At 43.0% G+C, this 18101-nt stretch overlaps 2 protein-coding genes across 7 annotated transcripts; both read right to left on the bottom strand.

The window, feature by feature from the left end:
* Positions 1–758: 758 nt before the first annotated feature.
* Positions 759–13352, bottom strand: tnni3k (TNNI3 interacting kinase). 6 transcript variants are annotated; one of them, XM_061780144.1, is made up of 25 exons: positions 12198–13352; positions 11033–11141; positions 10844–10929; positions 10385–10482; positions 10188–10298; positions 10013–10111; positions 9689–9827; positions 8541–8685; positions 8365–8469; positions 8166–8260; positions 7378–7527; positions 7032–7115; positions 6900–6956; positions 5493–5585; positions 5367–5424; positions 5081–5275; positions 4712–4816; positions 4581–4633; positions 4380–4432; positions 3624–3756; positions 3071–3180; positions 2574–2633; positions 2257–2426; positions 1845–1924; positions 759–1054 (listed from the first exon to the last, which is right to left on the bottom strand). In XM_061780144.1, the coding sequence occupies exons 1-25, from the start codon at positions 12235–12237 to the stop codon at positions 975–977; spliced, it is 2508 nt and encodes an 835-aa protein (XP_061636128.1). In that variant the 5' UTR covers positions 12238–13352; the 3' UTR covers positions 759–974. The 6 variants fall into 6 exon arrangements, with proteins under 6 accessions (XP_061636128.1, XP_061636126.1, XP_061636127.1 ...); XM_061780142.1 differs by having other exon boundaries at positions 6900–7115; positions 12198–12336; XM_061780143.1 differs by having other exon boundaries at positions 10385–10430; positions 10844–11141; positions 12198–12336.
* On the bottom strand, positions 12912–17536 carry fpgt (fucose-1-phosphate guanylyltransferase). The gene is made up of 4 exons (XM_061780177.1): positions 17313–17536; positions 16486–16653; positions 16217–16309; positions 12912–14796 (listed from the first exon to the last, which is right to left on the bottom strand). Exons 1-4 carry the CDS (start codon positions 17404–17406, stop codon positions 13361–13363), a joined length of 1791 nt encoding a protein of 596 aa, XP_061636161.1. The 5' UTR covers positions 17407–17536; the 3' UTR covers positions 12912–13360.
* Positions 17537–18101: the final 565 nt, after the last annotated feature.

Here is an 18101-nt window from a genome sequence, read left to right on the forward strand (position 1 = left end):
GAAAGAAAGACGGTGACAAATAAAGCTGTTTGTCTTCATTCCTAATCCTCTACCAAACACTTTAAGCACATTTTAACCTTTTAAAAACTTATTAAAAGACACCTTTTAAAGCATTCCTCAGCACCTGGTCTCACTTTCTCGCTGTCGAGAGATGGGAGACGACCGTATAGCGTCACTTTGAGAAAAGGAAAAGAAGACTCACTCCCAAATAAGAGGCAAAGCGCGCTTGCTTCAAACTGTTTGTCGCTCTCAGTTGAAGTTTACAAAAAGTGACTGATTATTAAACGTATATTTAAACACCAAAATCTTCAACGAAACCATATCATGTCATCTAACAAAAGTCAATTAGCTTCATTCTAAAATATAATGTGAAACACTATAATGAGGCTAACGTAAATTAGCATCGATGCTACGCTACTTATAAACCATCAGACAAGGGGCAGCAACGCATACACACACTCAACAACAACACTCCCATGCATACACACTATTCTCATTGCTCTGTGCGAACAATGACTATCACTGCAGCTTAGTAGGGGACCTGCTGTGCCTGTTCTTCTTGCGCTTAATATGCTGTATCTCTTCCAATAGCGCTGCCCGGCATGTAGTGGCACAACGTGGTGCTAGACTAAAGGCGCGCAACTCAAAAGTCGGACTTGTATGCAGTTAAAACCCATTCAAAAAAAAAAACGATCGATGAATCTCGATACAGTGTGGATTCATTGTGAATACAATAAATATAAACTTTATACATCAAATAAATGTAGTCATCACAAATTTTATTGATTGATTGATTTTAAAATTTAAAAAAAATGTAGTAAATGATAAATACTTAAATACTAATAATACGAAATAAAAAATGAACCATGAGTGCAATCTAATCAACAAAACCCCTCAACTACACACACAATTATATACAGCTTCACCAACAAGGGAAAAATGTGTTAGTTACTGTCAGTTACCGTAAGATATTGTTAGTTACTGTCTTCAAAGCTGCCATTGCTGCCGAAGGAGGAGCAGAATCGCATGGTGCTCATGGGATCAGACACGTAACCTGCAAAAAATATAAAAAAATAAAATGAATAAAATACAACATGTGACAGTTAAGACACAGAGAAATATTTCACGGCCTTATATTGATATGTATCAATTTGTAGCAGTATTAACTCATTCACTGCCATTGACGTCTTTAGAAGTCAAATATCCATTTTAACTGGGAGGGCTTGCAAATAGGGCTGCAATAATTCATCAATTATTTCGATTACAAAATGAGGTTGAAGGAAATTCTCTGCCTCGGCGGCGCTTCGCATGGATAATTTTTCTACACGGACTAATGTTGCTGCAGTCACACGCACCAATGAGTGTAGAAATAGAAGGGTCCGTAAAACACAGAGAATGTCCCAAATTTGGGATCATTTTACACTTAACGAGGGGGGGGGGGGGGGGGGGGGGGAGTGCAATGTGTACCACAACAGCACGTCTACGATCGCGAAACATGTTAGTTAAAGTCATACACACACTCAAAGTCACAGATACTACAGTACAACGTGAGAGGGGCGACAATAAGTGGAAAAAGAAAATACCTGCACTACTCATGCATGTTATTGCGTTTAATAAGGCAAAATCAATTATTATCTGACTAATCGATGGGATGGATTGCTAGAATACTTGAGTCTAAAAATAGTTGATATTATTTTTAGCTGCAGCCTTAATTTAAAGTATTACTTCCTTATCATAGGAAATAAATGTATTTCCATACATCCTCTAAAACCATAAATATTATATAAAATTTTGATATGACAAATCAATATTGAATCGTTCCAATAATACAGTAGTGAACAAACCATTGCGATCAATGGGCGAAAACTGCATGCTCCTTCTTATTTCCTCCAATGAGAGGCCTCCAGATGCACGCCTCCGCTCGCTGAAAGTCAAAAATCAAAGCAAATCAAATATTTATTATGAGGGTACCATGCTGTAGTGGTTAGCATATCTGCCTCACTGTCAAGAATTAATTGAAACTAAAAATAGATCACTTTTACAGTATTATGATTGTTGTTGTTATTACAGTACATTTCGGTGGCCCAGACAATATTTAGGACTTTTGTCCAAAGACACCAGGCAAAAAAGTTCGGCTTCGCACAATCATATAGTCAACCCGAGTTATGCTCGTTAGCCTAGCATACACAGGAAGTCAGCTAACCCGTCTTCCGCGCTGGTCACGTGACGTTCCGCATACCGCGGTTTTCTTCTCACCTCTGGCTCCAGAAGGCGTAGGCTCGGGTGTTGAGCGCGTACTCCAGCTCGAACCTGGACCGCAGCGCGGCCACGTGACCCCGGCTGGGTCCAGCCCGGGCCAGAAGGCAGTCGGAGGACGAGGAGGGCGACAAGGAGCCGCTGCTGTTACTGGAGGCGGGCGACATCAGCTTTGGACGCACACAAACGCGCAGACGGTGGAACACGCTCAGCAGTTACGCGCAGTTATCATGATCATTTTGGAAAAAAAATACCAAAAATAAATACATATAGGAAGCCTATTGTTTAGAAACATTGTGAAAAATTCTATAGTATACCTCAACGTTGCATAAGCACTCCTCCAGGTTGGTGACCACTTCGGAAAACTCTGGACGGTCCTGCAATTGGATATGAATGTATTTGCGGCATAAAGGGTACATCATACAGGTCATGTGTGCTATTAATTTTTGCACAGCCCAGCAATGATGTATTATCTGGAGATATGAATGTGCCATTCATTAGCGCTGAATGCGTTTGGAGCTGACTCAGCGTCCTTCGCCCCAACGGGATTAAGGAGCAAAGCGAGCGCATCCGAGCACTTTGTTGCTAAGATCATTTTACAGCTTGTAGAATAAAAGTAAGAGACTCAACGGAAGAGTCAACACATTTGACTTCATCTCAATCCTTTTTTTTTTAAGTATGCAATGTTTTTCTACTACTCATTATAACGTTTTGGTCGATTTTCTTTCTTAGTGGAACGATTAAGACGCCGGTATACAGAAGCTCCTGAACACAACTGATATTTTCAATGATAAAGGATCGTTATTATCGTTACCTCCGGACATGCGTTCCATCCCCTCATGAGAAGTGCAGAGATGGGTTTCGGGATGGAGTAGCCGACAGGAGGCCGGATGTGATGGTAGGCCATGTCTGCTGCTGCGGCAGCTGAGGACGGCAAGACACAGAATGTTCTCATGAGGGCAACTCGCCTTAGAATCGCGGCTCATAGTTTGCACTGTATTTCCCGTATTTTTAAGCAATTGTTCTTTTCTTGGTTTTTCAAGTACACAAGCAGGTTTATAATTGCCGTGACATCTATGCTAAATTCCTGTAGCCCGTCTATGGCGTCTTGCATCGTATTTTTTAGCATGAAGCTCGCACACAATTATACGGTTCGGTTGAACATTTTGATGTTTCAATATCATTTGGACGTTTTTTTTTACATTTTATAAAGAATTGTGATTTTTTTAGCGTATTTATGATATGGTCTCTCTGTATCGGGGATCTGCAATCGGCTGGCGACATAGAAGAGGGTGTACCCCCCGTCTCTTGCTTAAAGTCAGCTGGGACTGGAAAGCCCATTCAATGTGACGTGGGGGAAAAATTACCAGGCTTCAAGTGTGCGAAGGGAATCTCTCCAGTCAGCAGCTCCCACAGACAGAGGGCGTAGCTGAACATGTCTGCCTTGACTGAGTAGCGAGTACACTGAGTGAAGACCTCGGGAGCCATCCATCGCAGGTTCTTCAAACGAGCGCGTGCGCACAAAAAACAGAAGACTCATTGAAAAAAAAAATGCTCATTGAAAAACAGCCACGGGCGCAGTTGCTATGGCAAACAATGCATTTGTGCCCAATGGCAATTCCGTTTCTTTCCTACAGGCGGCTCTCAAGAGATGCGACACACTTAGCAACCAAACTGATGAATCATCACGCCGAGACAAAATCTGCATGAAGGCAGTTTGGTGGGCCGCTGGGTAATTGATTGCAGGTGCACGCAGGCCCCCAGCTGCATGTTTAACCACAGTAAACTCCAGCGGCGGGCAGTGGATTTAGTACCCGGGCCTTCAGTGGCGACTTACCCGACTTAATCCACCTCTGAATACCACGACGATATCATGTCGCAAACAAACAAACCATCGATACTTTTTTTTTTTTTTTTTTTTCACCTTTCACTCAAGCAGCGGTGTAAAAAAATAAATAAAATTAAGAAATAAATAAAATGAAAAAAAATTAAAAAGCCATGCAGTGAAAGTAGTTTTTTCTGATTCTGAAGGCCCTGGGCAGATTACATTGACATAGCAACCCGTGGAAGATAAAATCTGATTGGTCAACAAAACAAGCAAACTCAAAGAAGGTGTGACTTACCCCCGGCTGCTTGGTCATGTTGTCCTCATCCACAGACTGGAGGAATCTGGACTCTGCAGACATAAATCTGTGTTCAGTGTTCAGTAGGGAGGTCACTTGAAACAGAGTTTCTCAACATTCACTCACTCACAGTCGACAGAAAAAGTTTGGACTGTTCGATACGTGATTTGCTGGCGAGCAGTCCGACAAACCAAATCTTACCCCCGAAATCGGCCACCACCGCATGTCCGTCCTCATAGAGAAGAATATTGTGACTGCAGAAGAGCACACGTGTCATTGAACGCACGCGGCAACCGCTCTTGGCGCGTGCGTGTTGTTAGCGTGACACATGCCTGTTGAGGTCTCTGTGGATGATGGGCTGGGTGAGGTTGTGCAGGTACTCCATCCCCTTGGCCACGTCCATGGCGATGATGAGCTTGGACTGCAGATCAATAAGCCTGTCCATTGACACGTCATTAAAGCGGCAGCGACTTAAGCGCCGGATCGATGCCTTGCCCCTTGCCAATCACACACAGCTCTTAACGTCCGTCGGTCGATACCCCAGAGTGCACCAGGGCACACGGTTAGCGCAACGCTTGATCCGGATCGATGGCGATCGCGACTAAAGTGGAGGGATTGCTTCCCAAAAAAAAAATGATTCGCGGGGAATTTAGGGGCACACGTGGAAGTTACGATTAATTGGCGTGGCCTCCCTCACTCACCTCTTCTGCTCGTGCAAGAGCGCGAAGAGCGACCCCCCCGAGATGTACTGGGTGACGATGGCGAACTGGCTGGGGTCGTCCAGACAGGCGCCCACGAACTGGATGATGCAGGGGTGGTTGAGGCGGCACAGGATGGACACCTCGCGGCAGAACATGTCCACGTCTGACTTGGAGCAGTACGTGTTGGCTCTGTAGCTGCAGACGACAGCAAAAGATGAACGTAGTGGCGAGGGGGGGGGGGGGGGGGGGGGGGGAGAAAAAAAAGGTGCACGATGCGGATATTTACCGTTTAATCGCCACTATTTTGTTGCGACATTTGCCTTTGTAAACCCTGCCGAAGGAGCCTGCGGGTGAAACAAAAGTTGTATTCGCGAGTAATATTTAAAAAAAAAAAAAACATTGTTAAAGTTACCAGATCCGATGATTTCGTTAAATTCCAATTCGGACAGCTGAAGATGGAAATGAGAGGGGAGGCTGGCCCTGAGTAGAAGAACCTCTGCTTTTTCTGGAACAACAACAACAAAAGTTACAGTTAAATATTCACTAGGGATGAGCAGAATTATTGTGTCAATTCATTGATTACATTGAATTTTTTGGATTACACATTCTCATTTTTTAAACCTAGTCTCCATTATTTGTGGTTTTTTTTTTTTTTGTGCGCTTTCTGAAAAGTCCCAAGATGCTACAAGATGGCGCAAAAGATGCACTGTCTAAAAAGGAAAGTAGTACTTTGAACCTGTGCAAATGTGTACCTTTAATATCCAGTTTAAGGTCAAGCTACTAGTACATACTTTGTCCTCACTAGTAAGACAATTCAGTGTACTAGTATAATGACTAGGGTACACTAGTAAAACGACTGTGTCTTACTAATAATGTTGTTCCCCCCCCCCCCCCCCCCCCCCCTCAATACTAGTACACTTTTGGCCTACTGGTGCACAATTGAACCTTACAAGTCAACTACTCCTAGATCCTAAAGGTCAGCATGTGTCACACACTAGTGGCCTGATGAACCCTTCTAGTAGCACCAAAATTCCCACTAGTAGATTCACAAGTAACATGTAGTTGCCCTACTAGTATACCAAAGTTGTCCTCCTAGTGTGCAGAAACGTGGAAGCAGAGGAAGGCAGTAGTGGGAAAAACGTTACTTGTAAGACACAGTTGCTCTACTAGTGCGCCCTAGTCGTCCTACTAGTGTGCTTAATTTCAGTGCACGCGCACACTAGTACATGGACCTTTATCTAGATATCAAGGATACTAGTACGCTCTTTGTCATTACTAGTAAAACAATTCAGCGCACTAGTACAGCAACAACAGCATGCTGGCAGAATGTTTTCCACCACTGTATGATATCAGTGCACACTAGTAGGACAACTAGTTACTGGTGAAGCAAAAATGTGCACTGGTTGACATCTGCATGCTACTGTACTAATAGTGTCATTATTAAATTCTACTAGTGAACATCTAGCGCTTCACCAAAAGTATCAGTAGTATGACAATGTCAACTCGTGCACATTTTTGCCTCACTAATATGTACTTGTCCTACTAGTATGCCAAAGTTGTCTTACTAGTGTGCACAAATGTTGTACAGCAACTACTGAAGAATTGTATAATATCACTAGTAATACCAGTAACATGAAGTTGTCAACTAGTGCACAGTTTTGCCTCACTAGTAACATTTAGTCATTCTACTGGTATGCCAAAGTTGTCCGACCAGTGTGCAGAAATGTTATACAGGTTGCAGAAAAGTCCTACTAGTTGTGGGTACGTAGGTGCGTGTAATTGCATACTAGTAGCATATGGAAAGCCATTGGAGCATTACCTTTCGTCATGCTCTTGATCTTCCCCAGAGGCGACGGCACAGAAACGTACGAGCCATCTGGAAGAGAGAGTCGGCAAACGTAGACCAGCGTTGATGCGGATCTTTGTACGGCTCCTTTGGGTTTGGACTCACCCCCTCCCGGCTGCGAGTACTCATTGCAGGGAGAGTCATCCGGGCGCTTGTAGTGTTTCAGCAAAGTGACGATCGCGTCGTGACCTGCGGTGCGAGCAAGGTCCAGGCGCGAATTGAAATTGCAAGTCAAGGTACTACTGTACAAAAACAATAGAATGTTCCAAAACAGTGACGTGGACTAACATACAATTGACACTCACGTTGAAAACAATTGTAATTGCCTATAGACGTCACAAGATGGCGGCAAAGCACTTTTTCTTTTTTTTTGACAAAGCCATGGCCTAACTAAATGAAGCTCCTGCCCCTCAGTTGGACATATCATTGACGCCCCTGGTAGACTCTTCACCTTTCTCATAAGCCCACATGAGGCAGGTCTGCTCATCCTTTTCCCCGCTGGACCGGCTCGGATCGCAGGCCACCAGGTTCATGTCGGCCCCGTTGTCCAGCAGGAACTGCACCAGTCGGATGTGACCGTGAAAACACGCGCTGTGTAGAGCTGTCGGGCAAAATGGTGGATATCACAGCCACGTACCAATGACTATACAGTGAACCCTCGCTATATCGCGGTTCGGCGTTCACCCAAACCAAAAAAAAACGTTGTGGATTATAGCGTTAAATCTTTTCAAGAGTAAACCCAAGGGATCGGATGACGATGCAACAGGTTCTAAATGCTTTTTTTTTGTTTTTTTTTTGAAGATTTCACTGGATATGTTGATGTGCCTTATTAATTGAGTATTGTTTATGTTTGTTTGTATGCTGTTTTTTGTTCCATGTTTAGTTGTTGTTCTGGACCAGGACACCAGTAATATTTTGTCATTTTCAAATTAGGGAAAGAAATAAAAATGTCATATTGTAATGTGACAAAAATTAGAATTTTATTTAATTTCAATATTTTTTTTTAAAATTAAATTACATTTATTTAAATAATAATTATAATATTATTATGGTAAGTTATTTTATTTTCCAAAGTATACTTTAAAGAGTGTGTTTTAATCAGTTGAAATGTGTTTAAAGCGTGTAGGAGGGGTAAATGTATTTTTTCCTTTAAATGTATATAGTCCAGCTATATTGCAAGATGTGAACGCATCCCCCGCGATAAACTGGAAGATGTCTGATTATTTTGAAAAAATTCACCTGTGTGTCCATCTCTGCCCTGGTGGTTGATGCTCATGGCATTCTGGCTCAACAAAAACTTGACCATTTCCAAGTCTTTACCATAGGTGCATGCACTAGGATGTAAGACAGGAGAAGTTCATTAGGACCTCAGAGGGATAAGAATGGCGCGACGGCCCGCGATCGCCGCTATTTGAGGAAATACGGGAAAAGGAAATACCTGTGCAGTGATGTCTCGCTGAAAATGTTCTCCTTGGTAAGACTCTCCGCACCAGAGAGCTGGATAATCTCCTTCACGACCTCATATTTGCCATTGTAGCAGGCCCTGGGTGCGAACACAATATATCAGATAGTCTGCCGCAAAGCAATATCGCAACGCCAAAGCCGCCCCTTTACAAGTGTAACGGCGTATCTCCGTAGATGTTGGTGGCGTGAGCCTGTGCGTCAAAGTTGCCCTGAAGGAGGAAGCGAATGACTTCATGGTGGCCAAAGCGGGCACAGAAGTGGAGGGGCACGTGGTCCTCATTGTCCTGAGCGTTCACTGGAGACAGTTACACACAAACACACACGCACACAAACACACATATTAAAAAAATGAAATAATTCCCATGGCTGTTACTGTAATTATTGGTGGCTAATGCACCACCCCCCCCCCCAAAAAAAAACAACTAATTGTCAAAAGTCAATAGTGCGCATTATACATTGGTATAGGAGAAAATGAAAACATATTTTCACATTTTATAAATGTATGCTGGCATCTAGAGGTTATGAAAAAGTTGTACACTTTCATTCTAGTGTGCCACCCATTGGTCATGAAAAGGGTGTAGCCTACACTTTCATTCCAATATGACAGGGGTACATATGATTGCATATATGTACAGTTGTGCTCATAAGTACACATACCCAGGCAGACTTTGTGAATTATTATTATTATTATTATTTTTTTAATATGACTGATGACTGAACAACAATCATCATTAATTTCTTTATGGTTATGTTTTGTTTCAGGATAATGCTTTTCTGAAATGCTTGACAGTTTAATTTGAATCTCATTAAAATAAAATGAAATGTGTTTCGCGTGGTCCTTCATGTTTTCTTTAAAGAATTGGACACATCTTACAAATCGTGCCTGGGTAAAAAAACATATGGGCCCAACTTTGTGTTTTCTCATTTACTAAATTTCAAAATAAGAGCAAGTAAATAAAAAGAAAGTATTATGTGTTCAAGTACAGTGTAATTATTTGAAAAAACTAACAAAATACAGATAAAAGCACAATAATGCATTGTAAAAATGCATTATACATAGGTAGAAGGGTTTTCCAGAGTTTTGAGGTCAAGTTTGGGGGTGCGCATTACACATGGGTGCGCATTATACACAAGAAATGGTTCACATGCTAGTTATAATTAATGGGTGTAGGGATTATGAGGGGTCCTTGGAAAACTGATTTTTAGTTTACCAATTCCAGAACTAAAGGATTGCCCTCCTTGTTCCAATACTTTTTTTTTTTTTTGTCGCGGAGATCATATGGGCCTGAAGGTCTTACCGTTAGCTTTCCCCCCTTCCCCGACCAGAAGTGCAATGATGTCAAGGAAACCCTTGGCTGCGGCCAGATGCAGCGGCCGGTCGCCCACTTCGCCACTGGCGTTCACATCCGCGCCAAACTTCAGCAGCAGTTTGGAAAGCTGGTGGAAGAAATAGACAGCAAATATCCAGCAAAGGCCTCTCTGCTGGCTTACACACTATCAAAAGCACTGACATACATTTACAACTTAAATTCTATTAGTTGAATCTAGTTGGCCTGCACGGTGGTGAAAGAATGTGCCGAAAAGTGACGGGCATCGCCCATGAATTGATCGATTGGATTTACCTGCTCATTGCCGTTATAGGCGGCGATATGCAGCGGGGTGAAAAACACAGCATCCTGGACGTTGACAGAAGCCCCATGCTGGAGGAGAATATCAGTCGCCTGCACGCAAACAACCCGTCGGCTCACCCAGCCAAGAGGGGCATCGACGAGTCCTCTCGCCCCGGCGCGCTCTCACCTCCATGTGTCCGGCCAACGTGGCGACGTGCAGGGCGGTGAGGGCTCCGTAGCCCAGCTGCTGTACGTCCGATCCCCCGTGGAGGAGCGCGGTAACCAGCTCGCCGTTGTCCTGACAGCAACAGAGCCGCAGAAGCGATATGTTCGCGGTGGTCGGCCATTGACGAATACGGACGTGCGTTTATTGGATCTGTTCACCTTGTACGCCGCCAAGTGGAGTGCAGTGAATCCGTTCTTGGTCAGTCTGGAAGGGCGGAGACCTTTGACCATTAAAGAGCTGATATGTCCCTTGTTACCTGGATACGCCCACATAATGCACAGCTACAGTGGATATAAAAAGTCGACACACCCCTGTTCAAATGTTCAAAGGTTTTGGGTGATATAAAAAAAAAAAAGGATTTGAAAATTTCACCACCATTAATGTGACCTTGATACCAATGACTGCTTTTCTATTAGTCAGGGCTTTGGCGCCATTTGTCGGTCTCTTGGCGTGACGACAATAGGCAACAGGATAAAACGCAAATAGGTGAGTTTGCAAATTGGCTTTTAGTAAGGTTGACTGTAACTCCAAAAGGTTGTCTTCAGAAAAGTCGCGAGTGATCTGTCCTTCCACTCCAACATAGCGTTTTGTTGACGAGTTATTAATAGCACGCATACCTTCGCACACACAGCAGAGATGCAGCAGGGACAGGCCTCTCTCTGTCCGGTAGTTCAAGTTGACCTTCTGAAACGCCTCGTCTGAGCTGTGGCACGGGGGAAAAAAAAAACAAAAAAAAAGAAATACAAATCCCATCACCTGCCTGTGCAGCCAGCCAGAAAAGCAAGCAAAACACACACGGGTTCAACCTGAACGCAAGTTTGAGGTCCACCAGCTCGCTGTCTTTGAGCTGGAGGTCATCTTCCAGCTTCTCCAGGATCAGCGAGTACGACTCGCTCACCTTCTTCTTCCACTCATCTTAAGCGCCAGACAAAATGAGTTTCTCATCCGTTATTCAGGGCGGCGCATATAGAATGATCCATTCGTCCATTTCCTATATCGCTTATCCTCATTAGAGCCGTAATGTAACCTCTTATATTTGTTCTAGTAATTCATAAAATTGGTTCATCAAAACAGATTTCTTAACTTTTTATTTTTCTATTGATAAATCAAACTGGTTAATTTATTGTCGACAGAAAATGAAAAAAATATATACTGGTAACATTTTAATATATTTTATGAAATAATTGTAAGTATATAGTAAACATACAAGGTCGTCAACTCATCATGTTATTACATACTCACAATTGCCCTAAAAATGATTCTGGTATTAGAAAATTGAACTTGAAATGAAAAATGTATTCAGAAACTTGCAATTGGAACGAATAGGAATTTAGAAGAATAAGCAGGAATAAAACTGACATTTACAAAACTGAATGTTGTCTCTTAATAGTGAACGTATATATAGTTTACAAACAACTTTTTTAAGTTTGACGGCTTCATCACATCTCAGCTGGATTTGCATTCATCCTTCAAACATCTCCCAATTGCTTCAAAATGCTGCGGCTCGTCTTCGAACTGGAACATGTCAAGAGGGAACGCCCAAATCCTATTCTGGATTTTAGAGTTCATTTTCAGATTCTTCTGTTTGTCTTCAAATCTCTAAATGGTTTTGCTCCGCTTTTCCACTTTATTGAGTCTTTTTTTTTTTTTTGCCCCATTTATTTGTTTTGAACTTTGTCAATGTTTTATTGCTCCTAATTAACATTATGTTCAATTGTCCTTAGTTGGCTTTGTATTTATGGACGCCACTTGGTTTTAGCTGCAGTTGTCCGTCAGGTGCTCTACAAATAAAATTGCGCCGAGTGCAGTCTAGACAAATAATCATTCACACCTACGGCTGGCCAATTTTGTAATCTTCAATTCAAAGTTGAACATGCCACCGCAGACCAGCTAAACACTCCTCCGCCGCGCTACCCATGTCGAATCAATAGCATTCAAAAGGACAAAATGTCACCCCCACCAGTCCAGTACCTGTACACGTCTGCGATGGTCTGGATTTGTAGTTCCCCATTGATAAGGTCTCGTGTCCTGTGTGTTGGCGTAAAGGCCGTCAGTCATGCAATCGCTCCCTCTGCCACAATTGCACATGTCCCGATAAAGACGGGATCATGGCGGCGGGCTAAAAATAATAACGGCCAAACAAACGCCGACAACTGATCTCCCTTCATCGCCGCGACACGTGAGTGTGTGTGTGTGTGTGTGTGTGTGTGTGTGACATAGCAGGTAATCCTTCTGTTCAAAGGTTCACGGGACGGAGGGTTTCATCTCGTCCCTTTGGGGAACAACTCATGAAAAATCTCAATGTCCCACTGTTTAAAGCTGAAACCTTTGTGGTATTTTGCCCATTTTTCCTTTTTTGCAAATAAATGCTCTAAATCAGGGGTCCCCAAGCACCGGGCGAGGGACTCGTATTGGGCCGCAGGACGGTTGGTCCCAGGTCAGGCAGAGATATTGAACAAAAGTATTGTATTCATCATCAGTCTGAATAAAGTTTTTGTTTGAAAATCAGGTGCGTCGCAAGTGAGGCAATGAAGACATCAAAACTACTTCGGCACATGCACTCCGCATTAAAAGAAAAGCCTTTGGACTTTTTTGAAACAATAAAAGATTACCCCAAAATGGCACCGGCTCGTCGAAGAGAAACAAGCGCAGAGCTCTCACTAATAACAACGCCGACATTCAGTGTCATGCTGATTTGTATATTTAACCGTTTATTCTCCGTTTCTATAATGCTCCCTCAAAATGTGTCTTTACATGAAATCGTTCTGAAAAATGGAAAAAAAAAAAAAAAAAAAACTGCTGCTCTAAATGATAGCATTTCTTTTAAAAAAAAAATACTCAAACATATACCTAGAAATAGCTAAATAAGAGGAACTGATAATTTTGCAGTGGTCTCTTATTTTTTTTCCAGTGCTGTACTACGCTACAAGGGCTGAGAAATTAATTGATTTGATTGACTATTCTGAGTTTATTTGTTCGGCAATAAATTCGATTTTAGTGGCTTGTGTAGTTCAAAGCACATCCACGCTGATGTGCACTGTTTACACTAACAGCATCATCACATCTTGGCTGGATTACTATCATGCATGCACTTGACTTTGGAGTCAGCCAGTCCTCCCTCAAAGCGTGTCCAGTTAGTCCAGCATGCTGCTGCTCGCCTCACAACTGGCTCCCGATCTCCGTGCGATGTCACGATAGAGTTCCTTCCGGAAGTTCAGCATCTCCTGCAGATTCTTACACTGCAGGGCCTCATGCATAGATATCAGCTTTGTGTCTTTGGGTATGTTGAAGGCACGTCTGCCCAGGACGGCCTGCAGCATGTTTAGCGACAAGGAGAACGACTGCTGTTGGTCCTCGCAAATGGGAAACAAACAAACGGTCCACAAACTACAGCCGGACACGTCACCGGAAAACCTCAAGCCATGACCGTCCAGTCCCCAGAGGGACACGCAGGTGTCCAGAGTCACACCAAAAAGAGTCAAGGCTTCCATAGATTCGGAAGCTTTCACGCAACATTTGAAGTTGTCGTTGATTCCGAAGACGACTGTTAAGAAGCCAGTTCTTTCCCGTTGGGTCACACACAGAGAATGCATGAAGACCCCATCGGGCACCGAGGTATCGGGTCTGACCCAGCAGCTGCTGACCACTGAGCCCCTGCCTACGGACACTCTATCTCCCAGTCTGGAGTACTCCACCACGGATCCGGCTCCCACAGAGCAACTAGGTTCCAGGACGCTGTGCATCACGCAGGATGCCGCATCAGCCTTTTCGTTCGGGTGTACGCTGAACGCAGACGACAGGAGACCCAACTCGCTCCTCAGGGCGTCATCCTCTGTGAGGTGGAAGATGTACTCCGTCGTGGTCCCGATGTGATAAAACTTGGAGTTATTGAGGAGGATCACATTTAGCGGCGTTCCTCTGAGAAGACGGAAAATCTTCTGGCGGATTTCCACCAGGCCGCCGTCCTGTTTGGTGACATTGGCCGTGTTGCGGGTGTATTCTATCGAGGCCTGCGGGCCTAACGCTTGGAGGAAATCGCCGTACGCGTCGATCTCGCACTCCAACGGTCCGACCTCTTTGAGCACACCGAGGAGACACTGCGACGTATCAAAGTCTACATAGTAGGTACTGTCCGTGTAGACAAACTCGCTATCGGATATAAGAAAACAACCGCTTCTCCTCTGACAAACGGCGCCCGTGTCTCGCATCGCATCAACGCTAGGCTTGTGGAGAAAGCGCAAGCAGGTCCTGGTCTCCATTTCTGAGCATGCGGTCTCCTCACACGGCTCCAAAACAAAAACGCCGTGGGCGGTGCCGATGGACAGCGGCGACGGGTGGGCTAAAGCCGTAAAGCCCGGCTTGTCGAACGCAACGCTCTCATCCCTGGCGATACTGTAGAGCTCAATGTCGTCCGCGCAGGTCACCAGCACGCCGGGCTTCATCTGTGCGGGGAAATCCACATATATGGCCAGTTTGAGCTCCAGCATCTGGTAGAGGGGCTCGCCCAGCGGCACGGCGGCGAAGATCTTCCCCAGCGCGCTGGCACTGGGCAGGCGCTGACTCGAGCCACCTGGAGGGATGTTGAAAGAGAGAAAACAGTTCACTTTCTTGATTCATCCAGTGGCGTATCATGGGTTTGCTACCTGGGCCTTAACTTGGGACTTGCATTGTGACGATAAACCAAATGTAAAGATACAATTCATATATCCATTTCTGACCCACAATTCAGTACACGATTCAATTTTTATGAATACAGCCCCACTTAAATTAATTTTGGGATGGTGTCTTTGAAGGGGGAATTACTCGTGTATATGTGCATTCCCCCCCCGAAAAAAAAGTCCAAAATCAATGGTGTGCATTAACCACAGGTACAGGGGGAAAAAAAAAAAAAAAAAAAAACGTTCCCATTTTATAAATGTATTCCACCATGTAGAGGTTATGAAAAAGCTGTACTCTTTCACTCCAATATGCCACCGCCACCTAGAGGTTACACTTTCATTCAAATATGACATGTATAATATGTGGAGTTGTGCTCATAAGTTTACATACCCTGTGCTCATACGTTTACATACCCTGGCGGAATTTGTGAAATTTCTTTTTTTTTTTATTTAAACATGACTGATGACTGAACAACAACCATCATTAATTCCTATATGGTTATGTGTTCTTTGATGATAATGCTTTTCTGAAATGCTTGACAGTTTAATTTGAATCCCATTAAAATAAAATTAAATGTGTTTCCCCTGGCCCTTCATGTTTTCTTGAAAGAATTTTACCAATCTTACAAATTCTGCCTGGGTAATCAAACATATCGGCACAACTGTGTGTTTTCTAATTTACTAAATAAAAGTAGGGCTGTGAATTTCAAAGTAAGAGCAAGTAAATAAAAAGAAAGCATTACGTATTCAAATAAAGTCCTAAACTTCAGAATAATTATTTGAAAAAAAACTAAACAAATACAGATAATACTTCGTTTTGATCATATGGGTAGAAGCCAAATCATGCATTGTAAAAATGCATTATACATAGGTAGAAGGGTTTTCCAGAATTTTGAGGTCGCGGTTTCTATTTCTGTTCTCAACCAGGAGGCCAAAATGCTTACGACATTGAGGGCCGGAACACCAGCATTGTGATGCTGAATTGGGAAATTCGGTTTTGTAAAAGAAACAGTCCCATTATTCATATATTTTAATTTACATCAGCACTACTGATTCTGAACACCTTGGGCATTTTAGCTTGACATGGTAACACAAAGAAGCTGAAATCTGATTGGACAACAAAAATAATAATAAAAAGAATCATTCTAAAATCCACAAACATGTACTGGAAGCCCTGCAGCCAGGAGAAATGCTACAAAATGAAGACAAAAGACTTTTGGGAATAATTTATACAATTTCGTGGAACAAATATTACAGTTTAGGTGGGAAATGTAGCTTTTAGAGCCACAGAGAAGGCCCATATGACCGCCCACCACTAGAATTATACCCGACCTGCATGAATCAGGATGACTCTCAACCTGCAAAGAGTCGGGCCGTAGATGTCACTCAGCTGCTGCAGAGCGTGAAGGGTGGAGCCGCCGTTGCCTAGAAAACACAAGTAATTCTAAATTGAACTTTATATGTTTCAGTTAATGCAAAAAAATCTAAACAATCAAGTCAGACTGGAATGCCTGTTGAACACATTTGTTTTTAAATCCCTTTTTAAAAAAAAAATGTCCACTGAAGATATTTTATGTTTAACATTAATTAGGAACACTCACCTATTTTACATCCAGGTGGATCCGAGAAGACTTTGAAGGGAATTCCAAGCGGGAGTTCTTTCCTCTCCACTTTTGCCTGGATCTGAAGCTCGTAGGCGTCTTTCTGCCACTCGTCCGCGGCGGTTACCGCCACCACGTCCCAGAACTCGCCACACGCCAACTCCCGACCTTCAGGTAGACCACAAGGAAGCATGTTATTGTTTCGAACCCACGGGCCAGATCCAGCACTACATGTCATTTGATGTGGCCCTTGAAAGCTTGCCACAAAAGTCCTACACACTCAAAGTCACAGCTACTACAATAGAACGTGATGACGGCGATCCCAAGGGGACAAAAATAATACCTGCGCCTCACATTGTGCAAACAAAGCAGTGCGGCTCTGCTGCTAGCTAACAGATGTCAAGGCTCACGATATGCTTTTGGCACAATCTAGTCTAAATCACACAAATGCGCAGGAGGAAAAGATTACACAAGACAAAAGAAACTTAACACCATTCAATTGGCCTCTCCTGGGCTCTTTTGAATTAAAAAAAAAATCTACATTAAATGTAATTTATCATACTCACTCGAATCCCTCATAACGGAAAGCTCCACCTTCTATTTTACAGATTTTGGTAACCTAAAGTAAATGTGAGCTTTAGGGGCAGAGCACTCGCGTAGTTTTATAAATGTAATTATTATTACATGAGTGAGACTTACGCCATGTTAAAAAAAGAAAAGAAAAACGTTTTCAAAAGTAAGACACCCCAATTCATGATTTTTAAATTGTTATAAGGTTGCTTTTACGGCGTTGGCTGTCAATCAATGACACGTCGTGGAAAACTCACCGCGCAAACAGTTGAATTTTTTCAGTTTTTCTCGAGTTGCCATTCTCAACTGTCGGACACAATCCTCGTTCACTTCTTTCGCTCCCGAATCCATCTCTTATGTGCAAAATAAACAATAGAAATACCCTAAAATGAAGTTTGTTTTGAGCAAAAACGCCGTACTTCCATCTCGGCGACAACTTCCCGTTTCACTTCCGCGTTTTGGTCACGTGAGCGTGTGAACGTAAACGATCACGAGAAATGACCGCCATAAAAAAGGTAGTATTGGAATAATCAAATATTTTAGAAATAATAAAATATTAGTTAAATATTATTAAAATCTCATTAAAATACACTGCAAATTTGTTTTTTTTAAAATTACTGTATTAATCTTTGGGGTGTTGTGACGAAAGCATGCCAGACATGTAATTAAGACACTTGGGAATTGTTGAAGATTGTGGGAAAAAAACATGCATAATATTTCTTCTTTTTCTTATTTAATATAACAAAAAGAAGCACAGGTACAGTAAACCCCTTTAACAGCGGGGGGGGGGGGGGGGGGGGGGGATTTTTGTTCTAAGTTTACCCGGGCCTCCCATATGCCGTAAACTTAACAAAACACGCTTTTTAAAACATATAAACACATCTGATCACACAAATATGTGCAAGCATAAAATGTGCAGAAAATACTGTACATGCATGTGCCTTTAGGAGGCGGAGCCTGGTGGGGTGCCGTGTGACGTCAGTGAGCCTGCGTGTGAGTGTCTGGACGTGAGCTGGGGCCTACAGCAGCTCCTAAATTAGTGTGTT

This window comes from Phyllopteryx taeniolatus, chromosome 7 (genome assembly GCF_024500385.1).
Source record: "Phyllopteryx taeniolatus isolate TA_2022b chromosome 7, UOR_Ptae_1.2, whole genome shotgun sequence".
NCBI classification, from domain to species: Eukaryota; Metazoa; Chordata; class Actinopteri; order Syngnathiformes; family Syngnathidae; genus Phyllopteryx; species Phyllopteryx taeniolatus.